Here is a 16,492-nt window from a genome sequence, read left to right on the forward strand (position 1 = left end):
ATCATGTGCAAATAGTCAAAGATATGATACGAGATAAATGTCAAACCCTGTCTAGGAGCACCCTGGGGTTGTCTTGGAGAAGTCTCAGTCTGAGACTTGTTAAATCAGTTCAAATATAATATATTTTAGTCTGTTGTGATGTTTCTTCATTTTTTTTGCACAAAGTCAAACTATCCTATACTAAGAATAGATTTTACACCAATACCACACTTTCGTTTTTAAAGGGTTAGAACATTATATGTGGAATAAGTCAGAGATCTTGCAACAAACACATCAGAGACAAAACAACTATGTGCATCTTGTACAATAATGCTGGTATGTGCTCTAGCTATTTCTTGTCCAGTCCAGCCTGTCCAGCCTGCTGTTAGCCACATCATGATGTGACCAACAGTCTCCTTGAATGCCTCTGTGTTGTAACCCAGGCTGATAAAATGGAGTTGATCACAAAGGTGAATTACTCACATTGCAGAAACTTCCCTCCAAGGCCACAGAGGATATTACAAAACTTTTTCGCAAGCTGCGTAGCTGGCTGATGTTCCCATGAACTGGCTTTCAAACATAGAACTGGTGTGACGCCTCTTAAAAGGAATAGATTCACATTTGGGGAAATATCCTTAATTTCTCTCTTGCCTACAGTTCATCAGTTTGATGGCACCTTTGCGGTAAATGATAGATCCTAAATGACCATATGGTTTGTTCTTTGATTGCAAGTTCTTTTTAAAAAATTCCAGTTTGGCTTTGTTTTGGCCCAGAAACAACTTGGTTAGGTTCAGGCCAGAGAAAGTTTAGGGTTTGGGTTAACATGAAATACTTTCATACAGTTAAGGTTATGGAACAGTCATGGTGAAGTTGACTGCAGACTTTGTGCAGCTTTAACTACTTTGGGCAAATATTTAGTGAGCTTTAAAGGCAGCGCTTAATTTACCAGAGCCAGGCTAGCTGTTTGTCACTGGTTCCAGTTTTGTGCAAAGGTAACCTAGCTTAGCTTCTGGCATTAGTTTACAAAAACATGGCAGGCATGTAGACAAATCTTGCATGACCAGACCACTCTGCAGCACAGAATACATGCAACCTAACGCTCAGTAACAACATTAATTCATGTATTTACCAAAAACTGGCAGAGTATTCCTTTGAATTGCTAGTTTGTACCTTTTCTGTATCAAATTTTCTGCAGGAAATGCCTTTATTTATGTAAAGGAAAACATAAGATTATGCCACTAGGTCACAATTCAAAATGCAATGGAATGTATAATGACCCAAATACACTTTCCAGAATAGATTCAGTGGTTGTATTATTCATAATTCATATTCGGAGACAATAAAGAAGACCCTGAGCTGAAGAAAAAAAGATTTACCCCTGTCTGAGGCTTCATTGCATCTATTACTAACACTATAGCAGTTTCTCCAAAAATAAAAATCTTCTGCTTCTGTCATGTTTATTTTGACTTCTACATATATAATTGGATCCTCTGCACCTTTCCCTGCAATCTACATGTATTTAATTTTCACTCAACAGACACCAAGTGGATATGGTTTCTTTTTGACTCTTACTAACAAGCAGAAGGCCCTTTTGCCACCTTGCTTAACCAATAATTACACGTGAAAGAGGGCTAAGCATGTACTCACTGAACTGAGTTACATCCGGTAAGTACTTTTTCTGGCAGAACTTTATTGCGGAAACATTTCTCTTGGCTTTAATACACATGCATTTTAACAGCCCATCCACCCCATATCCAACCATGTACAACCAAATAGTTATGACCAAACAGAAAGTCTTCACACTGATTTTGTAGTAACTAAAATATTGTCCGTTATTGTAACTGCTAGGTGTGTAGACAGCATAAAAATGCTTCTGTGCTGATGTGTAAATATAGAATCTGTACATGTTTTTATTAGTGACAGTGTGCATGATTTATGTTTGGTTTTGGATGTAGTTGAAGACTGAAAGGATGAAATCTACTTGAAAGAGTTCTGGAAACAAACTCCTGCAGAAAAAAACGAAATAAAAGGTTCAATGGACACAGTGTGATGTGACAAACAGATGGCTGTCCTGAGCCAAATAAGGACACACTGACATAAGAGCCTTATGTGCACTTATGTAACTGAAACTGTAATTATCTTATGAGGTTGTTCTAAATTGGCTATTTGACCGTGTATGGCTTTCTGTCTCTCTATATTAGCCCTGTAATGGATCGGCAACCTGTCCAGGCTGTACGATGCCTTTTGCCCGTGTCTGCTGGGATAGACTCCAGCCCTCCAGGTCCTCCACAGGAGAAAGCAGGTATAACAAATGGATGGATGTATTGACGGATTAGCTTCATCAACAATTACAAGACCATAGCTTTAGCAATGTTCCAGATTTGAATAAATTGACAGTTGCCCTGTAAAAAATAATCTGAAGAAAAACCTGGAAACCAGCAAGTGTGCAAAAAAATGCACAGAAATTTGGTAGAATACTATAATGTTGAAAAATAAGATCTGTAAAATCTAAATTTTAGCTAAGTAAAATACAGTATACCAATGTAATTTTATTGTCACATATTGAAAAAGATTTTTGATGTGGCAATTATTCACAGTTTTGGACTGTTTTTCTTTTTACAGTCAAAATGTAAATGATGATTTTTTAAAAAATCGGATTATATTATCTATAAGAAAACAAAACAGCAAAAATTTGTAGAATAACGGGTTAAAAAGTAATTAGCCACTTGTCAGTCCTTAATATATGTACATTATCTTGCAAATAATTCACTAAAAATATCTGTAAAAATAATATTTTTATTGATTTTAAAACAGTAAATGTTGTGTAATTTTATGTCCAAGGCTGTAAAATATGATTTACTATTTGTAAAAATACAGATTTTCAATGTTGACATTGTGCAAATATTCAGTCAGTTTTTTAGGGTTAAAATTTAAATGAATGCCTTTGTTTTCTGTGATTTTATTACAAATTATTATTTGCAGTTTAACAACACATGGAATAACTACAAAAAAAGAACAAACAGTTCAAATACATTTTCATACTATATATAAAATAACCTTTTAGCAAACATATTCATATAGCATGTTATCGTCCAGAGGTTATTCAAAGTGCTTTGCAGGATGCAACGCAAATTACAACTAAATAAAATATATATTTTCTAATAAATCAAAACACTAAGGCCCAGTTGATTAAAGTACATACACATTTTATAGAATAATTTAAACTGATTGGCTATAACAGAAAAAAGTAAGATTAAGTATGCGATGAAATGGAAAACAATGAATGAAAATAAAGTGAATAATTTTTACATGGCAGTATGGTCTGTATAAGGAAATTATGAGACTGAATGACTAGAAAAAAGAAGAAATAAACAGACCCGAAACAGACTTTCTTTAACACAGTGATGTAAACAGAGACAGTGTTAAAGCGCATGACGGCAGCGAGGGAGCGCGCGTGCCTCATCCAGCATGTCCCATCCTCCCTCCCTCCTTCCCTCCCTCCCTCCCTCCCCCAGCCGGTGTCTACCTCCCCCTCTCTCTTTCTCTCCCCCCCTCCCCGTCTCTCTCCCTCTCTCGACGGGACGACTCAAATCAAATGCGGAAGTTTACACCCAGTAACGCCGCTGCCGCCACGGCCACGATGAGAGTTGTCCTGACAGCGGAGCAGCAGCGAGGTGAAGGAGCGGCGCGTCAGTGACAGCGAGGCGGCGAGAGACCGCAGGAAAACACCAAAGCACCGCCGCCGCCGAACTGGACTTCAGACCCGCATATGGCTTCTCTGGGCAGCGCAGAGCGGCGGGCTTTCGCTCTGAAAATCAACAGGTAAGAGTCTCCGATCGGGATGTTTTGGATATGAGGTTTAGTTGAGGAGTTAATGCTGAACTCTTGGTACCTCCCCAGAGAAATGGGAGGGAGGGGGTGGTGAGCCCCGTCTTGACAGTCTGAGGGGATTCCACAGTGGAGCAGGCAGCCACATGTTGTGAATGTTAATGCTGCAGGTTGATTCACTCAGTCCGGGGTGGGGAAAAAAAGGCTGCCTGGAGGATCATAAACAGCCAACTTTTCTTCGGCTTTATCAGAAGTGCTCTTGAGAGTCATTACAGGGCGACTTTTGGTAACAATGACAGCCATGTGGTCAGCGGTGATTACAATAGTTTCTTGCTCTTTCCACAAACTTGAGATCTGAGCTTGCACACTAAGCTGACAGATGCATTTGATCGCTGTCATTTCCTCCTCGTGAGGATGCTGATTCTAAATCTAGTGTTTCTAATACGATCACTTCCTGCAGCATGAAAGATCGGACCAGCAAATAGAGCTGCTATAAATGAAGAGGGATGTGGTCATAGTTCCTGCTGACCAGGTGTGGAGGAAGTATGTACATGGAAGTCTATTGTGTAGCACGCCTCCTCTGTAGCACATGTGGGTAAAGAAATATACACTCATGCTCACTATGATTGGCAGGGCAGGCACTTAGAGCTTCTGTGGGGCTTCTCTTGTAATACTGAAGCAGGTCAAAGTGTACCGGTACTTTTTTGTCTTGATGTTGCAGAAGTTTAAGAGTGCTCTGGGGTTCATTCACATTGTGAAAGTGGATGAGGGCAGAGTGGGTGCAAAGATTAGTTTTGGTCATATATTGGATGAAGCGGAGACCCGCACTTGCTTTATTATGTTCAAAAAGCAGATTTTTTTTCCTTCTTCTGCAACCCTTGAAAGTTATCTAACATTTCTAACTTTTCTGAAAATGCAGGAGTCGTATAGTTTTTGAGGGAGTCTTACAAAATGTTTCTGAAAGTGATCAAAGCATGGCTGCAACTAAAGACCATTTTTGTTATTACTCTCTTGATTAATAGTTTTGTTTGTGAATTGTCATAGTACAGTGGGAAGCGCCAGTCATAGTATTTGAATGTGTAATGTCTTCAAATTGTCCGAAACCACGAGATATTCATTACACTGAGAGAAAACAGACAAAAGCAGTAATCGTTAAAATGATTGATTGCCCATCAACTGACTAATCAGTTTGTCCCCGAATTGTGCGAACTCTATTAACCACAAGAATTGTGCCATTCTTGTTTTTAATAACCAGGACAAACAGCTTCTTTGCTGTGCTGTGCAGAGCTGAGCTCAGCTGCTGAGGGATGTGAGGGATCTTGGGTCACAGCCTGAATCCAGTGATGAGCCAGCAGAGAGGCAGGTTGAAAGCTGCTGTGCTGTGGCAAAGCATGGTGCTGTGTGAGTCCATAGTGTTAAACTGTGAGAAAACAGTATATTCACATTCACTGACAAAGTGTTGTTAGTTTCAGTGAGAAAATATTGTCGGTATCCAGTATCACTTACATTTCATGTGGATTCAGAGGCAACATTAAATTATTTTTAAATAACATGTAATCATCCAGCGCAATTAATTAGACACTTGGTTACTAATTGTATCTTGACCAGTCATTTCAATGGCTTGCAGTTGTTTGAAAGTTGCTATTTTGATGAAGATGAAGTTTTCTGTTAGTATGAGGAATAAAGACTGTGGCAGTGCAAGTGAAGGAGATAAAAATGAGACTCAAAAAAACTAACATCCATCAGAGGAATATCATCTGCAGCTGATTTGCCAAAATCAATTCTTGGCTACATTCCAAAAAAGGAAGCATGCAACCTAGAAGTTAGGCAGAGGAGGTGTTTTGATGATGGGAAAATAATTTGCATGAGGAAGAAAATTCCCCTAATGACTGCACAGCAAGTATTGAATGGTCTTCAGAATGCAGGCAAACATGTTTCCTTGTTGATCAAGAGATAGCTTCATAACCAGAACGTCAGAAAACTTGGCACAACATTCAAGCTCCCAAAAACAAAAAGGCAAAGTTCTTAAACAATCCCAAAAGAAGCTGGTAGACTTATGGAACAATGAAGTGATGAAACAATTGTCACCCTCTTTTAAAATAATGAAAATTCAAAAGCGTGGAGAGAAAAATGAATAGCTCATGAGTCGAAGCATGTCACCTCATCTGTCAAACATGCTCGTGGCTCTTTTATGACTTGGACACATACAGCTGCCAGTGGAAGCGGCACACTGGCATTTATGGATGAATTTACTGCTGACAGAAACAAAGAAAATGACTACAGTGAAATACAGGGGCACTCTGTGTGCTCACATTCATCCAGATTCATCAAAACTCATTGAAAAACATTTGATTATTCAGGACAACAGCAGCTTTTGAAAGAGTATATCTTTGGGAAGTTGGGCCAGTCATCTGACCTCAATCCAGCTACGTTACATTCCACTTTTTGAAGACCAGGGAAATTTCACAGAGACAACTTGTGACTTAAAATTGTGGGCGCACTGGTGAAAAAATGCATTTTAATGTAAGATATGAAGGGGAAGTAGCTGGAGAATTGTGACAACAAATGGCAAACACAAGCAAGCTGCATGGACAAAGAGGAACAGTGGTCACAAGTTGAAACACAAGTAGGCAGTATATGGGAAGCTGGAAAACCTGATGCTTTCCACACAAACTAAAACAATCCATATCTGTAGAGAAGTTTGCACTGCGCATTACTTCCATCAGGGTGAAGCCAGTTTTGTTTAGTCACCCCCTAAATATTGTATATGTTCTCCTCCCTTGATATCTCTGTCAGTGTGAAGTGTGAAGGAAATCCTGCCAACTGGACACGCATTAGTTTCACTTCGCTTTTTGTTAGTGGCAGTTTTAAATCAGGAAATGCGGATTTCTTCATTAGCAGTGTTCAGTAGTGGTGAGTGCACTGGAGGTAACTGAACACTTAATATTCAGTCTAACATGATGTGACTTAAGAGCATATGGTAACAGGTGTGAGGACAGCTGTGGACATGGGGCCTCTGTCGTTCAATAGTCTTAAGCGGGGAGGGGATGGGGATTGAGTTTCATCTGATTTCCTCCGGGTTTTCGCTAATGACATCTGTTAACCCGCCTGTCTGTTGGTGGGCCATTGAGTTATGAGGTGGGCAGGGTGTCAAGCAGACACATAGCTTCCTCAAAACTTCAAATAAATGACTCACCCCTGTGGATGAAGCATTTAGACTCAGCTAGAAGTTGTGTTTAAAAGGATTTTTAGTCACTTTTCGTTGCTTGGGGGCCGCCTGTGACCCGAGTCCTGCCAAATAGCTGCTGTGTTTGTGTGTGCCTCCCTTTGACAGGAAGCTGAGTCGTGATGGTGCTGATAGCAGTAAGACCCATTAAGTCTGGAGACATATGATAGTATGAGACACACAGAGGGGCCATCCCTTCGGTCTGCTTTCCTTTTCTTGTCATGTGCTTTCTGTTTTCCTGTGTTTCCTCAGATCAAGTAGGAAAAGACTTGTATTTGGAGGAAGAGGGGTTTTTGAGGTTGAAGGAGCCATCCACATCTAGTGAATTGACTTTATAATAATGATGGTAATAGGGATAATAATATACTGCTTGGCTGAACATGTATGCCTGGTAGGGGTCATGTCATGAGTAGGAGTATAAGTTTGGCTATGTGGGGAGCTTATTAATTAGAAATGTAGCTGTGAGAAGCAGTGATACTGCAGTTCTAGAGCCAGACTCAGTTTGAGGAATGCTTGGGCAATGATTACAGAAGTGCTGACAGGGAACACACCATATGCACACACAGCAAGCGCAGGCCTGCCATGTATGACATAATAAAATGAGGCCAACCTCTTCCTATAGGGAGGGAACGATTAAAGGTTTGTATTCCAGAACCCACACTGAGATTTCATACTGTAGCTTGGGAGAGAGTCCAGAGACTTTTCAGAAATTACACAGCTTTTTACAGGTAGATAATTTAGGAAATCTCCCCCTGTAGCTTGATCTAATTTCATTGTAATGCCTCAGGTTCATGTCACAGCTGAAAGTATCTAGTATTCAATTTAAATGTCTTTCCGTAGCTTGAAGTCCAACGTCGCTGACAGTTAAAGGGCATATTAGACGTCTCATAAATACATTTTTAAATTTGCTTTAGGAAAAGTTATTTCATTTTGATGAATGATTAAACAGTTTCTATTGCTGTCCATTTTCTGTGTCTTTGAATAAAATATAGTTCCTTTTTCTTATGAAAGATGATCTAATGTGTGATGGTGAACATGAGATCAGAGATTTTGGTTATATAATGACTATCGATCTCTCATTAGAATCATACATTGCAGTGTGTTACACCTAGTAGCAATAATCATCTGGTCATTATTTTTTTATCAGCTTGTTGTCTCGATAACGTATAAATTAGCCAGGTAAGAATCCCAAAATATCTCAGCCGATTAATGATTAATTAGTCTACTAAATAGTGCAGTGACATGGCATATTATTGCTCTAATTGCAGAATTTGATGTGCATGCTATGATTCATGATGCATTTTCAGCAGCAGTACTAACAAACAATAGGATAATAGTGCCAAAACATGTGCTGAGTCTTGATGTGTCCTAACATTGCACCTAATCTGTCATCGGGTTTGATTTATAGCTGATGTTGGCTGTCATCAGTAATTCTGGCTTGATGTCGACTCCCAGGGAGCAGCTGTTTTAATAGAGCCATCCTCATCAGTGGTGATTACCTATTCTAATTATATCTCTTGAAAACTGGTAATTATCATTATCAGGCTTAGTGTTCAGTTAGGGGAATGCTTTCTTAATAGAAATCCAATTGTTATGTCCCACATATGGAACATTTATTAACATTTTGACATATTGCGATTGATTTTCTGTGGTTTAGCCTGATCTCAAGGGCTTAAAATATGTTCTATAGTGACAGTATGCTTGCATTTACACAAACAGTCAGATTGCTGAAAATAAGGTTGCATAATTAGAAAATGTTTCCCATGGACTGTGGTACCCTGGATACTGTAAAACTGTGTATACAAGCAGCATGTATTATTCTACGCCTGACCTGATTGTGAAACCGTGGATCATTTTCAAGCTGGCAGACTTTTGGCATTCCTTCAGCCATCTTCATAAAGTATGTGCAGTAATATCTGCTTACAATCTTAAAATGCAATGTACTGCATTTTCATAGATGTGAAATTTTTGACACCTGCAAAAAAAATCACCAGTGCCAAAATGATAAGAATCAAAAATAAAAACATATATATGTATTTTTTCTTAACAGTTTTGTTAACTGGAGTTTAATTTACTCAAGCATAATGGATGTTTTTATTTGGCCAATGATCAGAAATAGCAGCGAAGTACATCAATTGTCAAATAACATAATATAGACTCACTCACTTCACTGTCAGCAAAGCGATCATGCTAACTGTCTGCATATTCACACCCAAAGACCCATTCTCAACCAGAAAAAAAAAACTATGGCTCAGAACTGAATAGCTGGTAGAGATGATGCTAAATGATGATGAAATATAACTGTCTGAAACTTCAATTTACTGCCCACTGTTCAGTTTACTGATGAAAGTCTATTATATTGGGAGTAGTGATTGACTGAATAAAGGAATAATTTTGGACATAGGCCTTGAAAGTCATTTGAATAGTTTTTTAAGATGCTTGGGAGTCCCTTATGTATTTTTCTGTTGAGTTGCACCATTAACTGATTTGCTGATGTTGAGTTTGTTTACTTTAGGATGCGAACGTTGTCATCACATTGAAAGACCAGTGGTGAAGCATGTGCATCTTGAAGAATGCCGCTGTGGTTTTTCTCAGAGATCACTGAGCTAAAGTTCTGTGTCCTGGTGAGGCCCAAAAACCTCAGAAGCTGCTTTCAAGACCAAAGTGGTCAACTTTAGTAACAGTCGTTCCGACAGCAGGGTCAGTCCTAGTTAAAAAAGGCGGTGCTTTGAACTCTCTCTGTTCTAACGGTCTTGACTTTCATTCACCACTGCTCATGAACTTTGTATTCAACCAGCTAAAAGCCCTGCAAATATTGTTGAAGGTGCAAATATTTGTCCCTCTGAAGTGTTGTCTTTGGGTTGATCCTTGACAAGATTCATCCCTTTCTCAGTCCTTGTGTCTTTGTGTTTTCTATAAAAAGCAACAATGAAGACAACAATTTCTGCTAGGCTTATAGCACAAGCTGCTTTTGGTATTATTTTGCCTAAATGACCAAAATCCACATCTCTGTTTTAGTTCTTCCTGACAGGAGCGGCTTTGGTTTTATGTAACAAAGGATTTCAAGGCACACAGGCCTGCTGAAGAGAGAGACAGATGCTGTTTGCTGTGACAAGCTGTTTGTCTACTAGTGGTAAAATAATGCCTACTTGGCTCTGCAGGCAAGAGCTGATTACTGTTTTACTTGCCCAGCTTTTTATAGACAAGACCTTAATGCAAGTTCGCAATCCGACGTGCACATGTGTGTGAGAATGAACGCATGTACAAACTATGCTTTACCTACATTATATGTTTTGTGATATTATGGGTTGCATGAGCTTTGTCTCTCAAGTGGTAGTGGAAGATATAGAGGGAGAGCACAAGTTAGTGACAGAGTGGTTAAGGGCTGTGCACAGGGTAGGGCACGTCTTTTTAGAGTCTTGTTATGAGAAAGTTTTACAGGGTTTTAATTGTCTAGGGTACAAACTCAATACACCCACCAGACAATCTGTTCCAGGGCAAAAAAAAACTTTTGCTTAGATGTTTTGGGATTTTTTTTTTATTTTTTTTTTTGCACTACCCTAGGCCTATTTCTTGTGTAAAGGCTTGTTAAAACAGCAGTTTATGACACTGAATTCATGGAAATCTCAACAGTAGCCCATTCTCATTTCAAAGTGTAACCAGTTTGACCAAAGAGGAGACGTGACGCAGGAGCCATAAATCTGTTTTTATCAATTACTCCTCCACAGATACCTGGAGGGGTTGGAGTTGTGAGGAACATCATACTTCGGGTTGACTTCAAGCTTTCTGGAGCTTTAGTTTCTTACCCAACAGACCCATTAAGCTCCACTGGTTTATGTTATTTGAAACATTGCATTAAGAGAGGAGTAACTCAGCATGCGCTCTTTAGATTAGTCTAAGAAGTGGGTGTGTGAAAAGACTTCAGTTTGTTGATGTGCACAACTACTGTCCACTGTGCTATTGTGAAAGAAACAAGCATACTGTGCTACAGCAGTATTTGATTGTAGTTGTACTGTGCAGCCATCAGGTGTTAGTGTTTGTATGATATGTGTGGACACTGTTGTTAGACTATAGCTGGATTCTGAATTATGTAAGTTTTAAAAGGTATTTTAGACTACGTAGTTCACGGGTGACTTTTATACAAGCGAGAATTGTGCAACAATTATCGCTGCAGGTGATAAAAGACTATAAGTTGATAATATGGTCAGGCATACCTGTGACTGCCAGCTTTGTGGGGAATCAGGATGAATGCATATTCTGTTAAATGCCTCGTGATTCTTTTTTCATGACATTTGTTGCAATCTATTTTTTAATATACACCCTTGTGCTGTTTTTGAGCTTTAGTTTTTTCATATTTTGCAGAAGCACTCTTTCTTAACCCTCTTCTTGATTTGTTTTAAATGACTGCAGAGTATGTGTTTAAGGAAAACGGTGCTGCAGTGGTGGACTTTACTCTTTGTATAAATTTGTATACTCTTCTTCCACCCATGCCATGACCTTCCCTGCACTCAACTGTTTTATTGACTCAGCATGCTATGTGATTGATAGGGGGAGGAAAAAGTATTATTAACAGCATGACTGAAGTAGGTTGTGGTCAATTTGAGTAAAGTGTGCAAGTTGCAAGGAGCGCGTGCACAGAAATAAAACATGTCAGCTCTTTTTGGCTTTTAAACAGTGTACTGCCATGGTGATTTTAGATATTTGCATGAAGCTGTGTTACAGAGTTTACATGCTTCATGACTCTGCAGCTTCACTGGCTTTGACATACAGGCATTCCTTCATTGCACTGTTGTTTATCGGTTTGTGGCGATAATTAATGACAGGGATGTCGTAACAATGGCCACGGGGACTTAATGAACCCATGAGATTGACCACAAGGGACACAGTCAGGAATGTGACCCATTTGCTTAAGTCTTTGGCCTCTAATTCTTCCTTGTGCAGCGAACTGTTTCCGACACTTGGACATGCAACAACACATAGGAAATTGACAGTTTTAACACATGCACAGACATACAACCATACGCATGATTATACACACAAAACTGTCGAATTCTCACTGAACTGAAGAGAACAAAGCATTAGTTGTGCAGAATTTGGTAGTGCTCCGATGATATGGTAGATTAATTGCAAAGAAATAGACTGCATCAGCTCGGAGTTGCAGGGAGATGGAATGTGTTCAACAAACTAGGGCACTGTCTCTGTTCATGTCTGTTCTCTCATCTTTTTTTGGAGAAAGCTACAGGCAAGCACACACAATCACACACACAAGCACCCTCCACCCAACATATTTGAATACTATTCCATTCCTATGTCATGTTGATTTCCTGCTTGTTCTGACCCTTAAATCAGGGCACCATATTTACTCCTCTGGCTGTACGGTTGCCAGCATAACAAAGCCTTTACACAACCAGCAGAGATGTGCTGCTGTTGAAAGTGAACAAAGCTCTGAATAGAATCACCGTGGCTGACCAGTTTGAACTAATGTGTGCTGGAACAATGGTTGAATTGGTGTTGCATCTATTATTAAGATACACTGTATGCATGTTGGTGGAATTATGCAGAAGTTATCGATTTACACAAGGTTCTAGATATATTTTTCTGCCGATTTAGCAGACAAATATCGTATGCTGGCTTAGGAACTATTATTCTGTGCCTTCTGAACACAAAACCCAATGAATCTGTGTTTTAAATGTTTTCTTTCAGGCACTCTTCTGCAGAGATCAGACGGCACTTTAGTGGGAACTATGGCTTTCATCACAGCCGAACCAACTCCAATGCTTCGGCCTCAGTGTGCCTCACTGTGGTGAGTTTCCTTCTTAAAAAGAATATTTTCTTTTCAACAGGAAATTATCACATTATCTAAATTTGTACCTTTGATGGATTGAGCTATCACATGCCACTAGCTGCAGGTTTCAGAACACATTTTGTATTTGATATTTTTCTTTCTTCGTGTTTATTGTTACTTATCCAACTATGGGAAATGTTAAGTCTGTTTTAATAGATGAACGGGCTAAAACTTACTAATGTCACTTCACTTGAACTAGTGATGTAATGCAAGTTGAGGGGGAAAAAGTCATATTGTGACCATAAGGTCAGCACAGTGGTTTCCTCTAATGCAGCACTCACACAGCTTTAGGCTTTGTGCTTACAACGCTAAATGGTTATAAGCATATCATCTTCACATCCTCTTTACTGTCATCAGTACTAAAAATGTCTGACTCAGTGCAGTTTATACTTTAAAGCATAACACTTCTGCTACAACATAAATTACTGCTTTTGCAAAGATGACACTCTACATTTCTGGTTTTTGTTGAGGTTTTTAAAGAAGAATTTTTGTTTGCCTTACAAGAAACATTAACAAAGCCAGTGATTAATGTGCTTCTGTTTAAGGCTTAACATGATTTGGAAAAACTAGTATCCCTTAGTTTCTGCAGGGGATTGAAAACCATTATGACAGGTTGTTTTCTTCTTCAGTTGAAGCCCAGTAGACAGTTAGAGTGATTCCTGCTCTCTCAAGCAAGCAGACAGAATGATGCACAGTAATCCTTTACAGGGATTTGTTCCTACTACACTCTTAGTCTCTCTGTGGTACCCTCTGAACCTCTGTCTCTGCCTGCCAGCTTTATATATTCTGCCTTTCAGTCTTCCTGCTCTTTTTCTATTTCTGTCTTTCCATCACATTTCTTCTCTCTCTGCCGCCCTACATTTCTCTCGTTTAAAGTTTCTAAAGCTCTTAGGTGTCTTAAGTCTCCTGACATATCTGTGTGTATGAGCGACTGAGCGGAAGCCCTTTGATAGTTTCTCAGAGATGATCCTTGAGCTTGTCAGCTGACAGGGTTTGAGGAGCAGTACTTGGACCATCCATCCCACCCCGGCTTGTGGCATGCAACCTTGTTAATCTCTAACCTGCTTGGGAAATGGGTCAATGCCTTGGCTACTGACAGGCACTGGATGGGGCCTGCTTACCTTGCAGCTTATGCTGGCAAATCTTTAATATGTCTGGATTTGGGATGCGGGAGAGGGGTTTTAATACCATAATCTCTGGGATGATAGTTTCCCATTATTCAGCAGTCGCGTCTAGCACAGGGATGAGGGAGGGATGTTTGTTGAGAGGCGGGTGGTATGTTTGTTGTTGCAGTTGCGTTGTGGATTGCCATGCTGACTGTCAGTGTTCTCTCTCTCTCGCTCAGTGTTGTTGTAGGTTTTGCTGCATAAATTGAGATTATAAGGAAAAGCTGCGTGTGTTTTTGTACATGTGAGCAGCGCCACTGTGTGTGTGCAGAAGCAACATGCACATGTGTGTGTGTGTGTGTGTATGTGTGAGTGTGTGTGTGTGTTTCTTCAGTTTCTGTTCCTGTCTGTTGAAACACCAGTTGATGGAGGGACGCCTTGTTGATGTCACTTCCTTTAATGTCTTGTGGTTTCCCCCTTTCAGCTGTAAACTGCAAAGCTTGAAACCGCATTCAAAATATTTAGTCCACTCAAACAATCCTGCTTAACCTAATCTGAGTTTACCACCTCTTCCACTTTGATAATGTTAATTGTTTCTACTCAGCTCTACTGGAGTTCTAAGCTTCTAGGAATATGAGGAGCGTTTCAAAGAGGATCTATGCACTGCGTTGTGGCTTAGTTTCAACCAAAAGCAGTCCGCGTCAGTAGGTGCACACTGTAGGTTCCTATATCCGGAGTGCGCCATTTTGTACACTTCCTTTTTATGTTGCAGTGTGTCAGTTTTCAGCGGGGTGAGTCTACAATATCTGTTTGCACACAGGAATCATTGAATGAAACATTTAACAATGAGATTATTTGTATGCTTAAATATCATGTTTGAGGTTAAATGCGGTTGTATTTTGTTAGAACTTGGTTTGTCATGAGCACTTTTAATGTCGGTTTTGCTTGCTTCTCATTTTTACCATTTTACATAGAGAACAGTGGTATTGGTGGATTCATATTTTTTTTAAATTACTAAATTTGACTTGAAACAACCTCTAGCAGTAATTGAGACATTATGTCTTGCCTTTTCAAAAGGTTGTTTTATTTTATTATGGATGCAAATGTCTGCACTGAGTTTCATCACATGCATATTTTCCAGCACCACCTGCTTTTAAAAATTGTTTCCATTGTCATAAATTGTTGCGCAAAGTTATTATCTTTCTAATCACTAATAAGAATGATGATAAAAAAGTCTAGGCTGTTGATTCGCCAAGGAGAGGCAGTGTCTTGGTTGCTCCTCTGATGACTCCATAGAGCAGCAGGCGCTGATCAGAGGCATGCATAGATTTGCATTCATTTGTTTTTGTTAGCCTTCATACTAAACAAGAAAAAGAGGCCATGCTACAATGAGTGTTTGAACTTTGAGGCAGAGACATAGAAATGCACATAGCGTATGGTGAAGACTGCCACTGTGGAGGTTCGTTAAAATAATGATGATATAGTTGTTTCTTCTGGTTCCCTGTGCACAGTATTATTTGCTCCTAATGTTGCTTGCTAACTGTTAATACTAAACCATGGTAGTGGTAAAGTTTGCTCTTTAGTGCTTTGCAGAGAAAAAATATCCCTTAGGGTGGGTCGATGTGCAAAAACATGTCTGAGGGCAAATGGAATTTACTCTGCTGCTAAAAGTTGAGTACAGCAGTGACTCATGTTGTTGCTGCAGTTATCTCCACCTCTTCTGCTCCTCTGTGTGCACATATTGTCTGTTTTATGTGTATGCCGGTGACTGATGTGGCTTTGTATTTTTCTTTTTGTGTGTCCTTTCTCTCACATTCACTCTATAACAGCCTACCTTTTTGTGCACCTGTGTGGGACAGTTTGCATGACTAAAAGCTGAAATATTCATCTAAAGAATATTCAAAATGTTTTAGTGCTAAAGCAGATTCCCTCTCTTAATTCTCTGCACTGTTTATGTTTGAAAATATAGTCAGGATAGTTTCCTTATTATTATTTATGACAAGTTTCAGTATGACACAGCTGTAGACTGTAATCACATTGTACATCTGCCCAGTTTGCTGCCACTTTTCATAGGGACACCTGCTCCATGCAGGTTCCTCTTTTACCACTGCAACCAGGCAGGCACCACAAAAGGGATGTGTGCTATCTCATCAGTTGTGTTTTTTCCCCCTCTTGGAGCACTTTCTAAGGGGTGGCATAGATGAAAGGCCCATCTATTCCACCCCTTTGAGCGCAAGTATGGATTTGTTACAATGTGTATAGGTGATACTTGTACTGCTTTAGAGATAAACATATGAAAATCTCATCCCATTTGTGCTGTACATTAAAATGATTACAGCTTTGCCTTTGATCTGCTAAAGCAGAGTGTGGGATGTTAGAGTTTCTGGCTAAATATAGGATCACAGAAAAATAACACCCCACCGTCTGCTGAAGGCCAGTTTGTTCCAGTTTCTATTTATATCTGTGCTTGTATCTTTTGTTCCTAGACAGGTATGAGCTATTAGAAAA

At 39.5% G+C, this 16,492-nt stretch overlaps 1 protein-coding gene across 3 annotated transcripts in view; it reads left to right on the forward strand.

The window, feature by feature from the left end:
• Nucleotides 1–3,552: 3,552 nt before the first annotated feature.
• The window catches only part of dock8 (dedicator of cytokinesis 8), a 54,273-nt gene continuing 41,333 nt past the window's right edge, over nt 3,553–16,492 (forward strand). For 2 of the 3 annotated variants that reach the window (XM_035943281.2, XM_035943282.2), the window contains exons 1-2: nt 3,553–3,801; nt 12,737–12,836. In XM_035943281.2, the coding sequence (XP_035799174.2) occupies nt 3,749–3,801; nt 12,737–12,836 (153 nt within the window). In that variant the 5' untranslated portion in view covers nt 3,553–3,748. Of the gene's footprint in view, nt 3,802–12,736; nt 12,837–14,531; nt 14,776–16,492 lie in introns of those variants that run through there. The other variant, XM_023299116.3, reaches the window with a different exon arrangement.

The sequence above is a fragment of the Amphiprion ocellaris genome, chromosome 6, assembly GCF_022539595.1.
Source record: "Amphiprion ocellaris isolate individual 3 ecotype Okinawa chromosome 6, ASM2253959v1, whole genome shotgun sequence".
Lineage (NCBI taxonomy): Eukaryota > Metazoa > Chordata > Actinopteri > Pomacentridae > Amphiprion > Amphiprion ocellaris.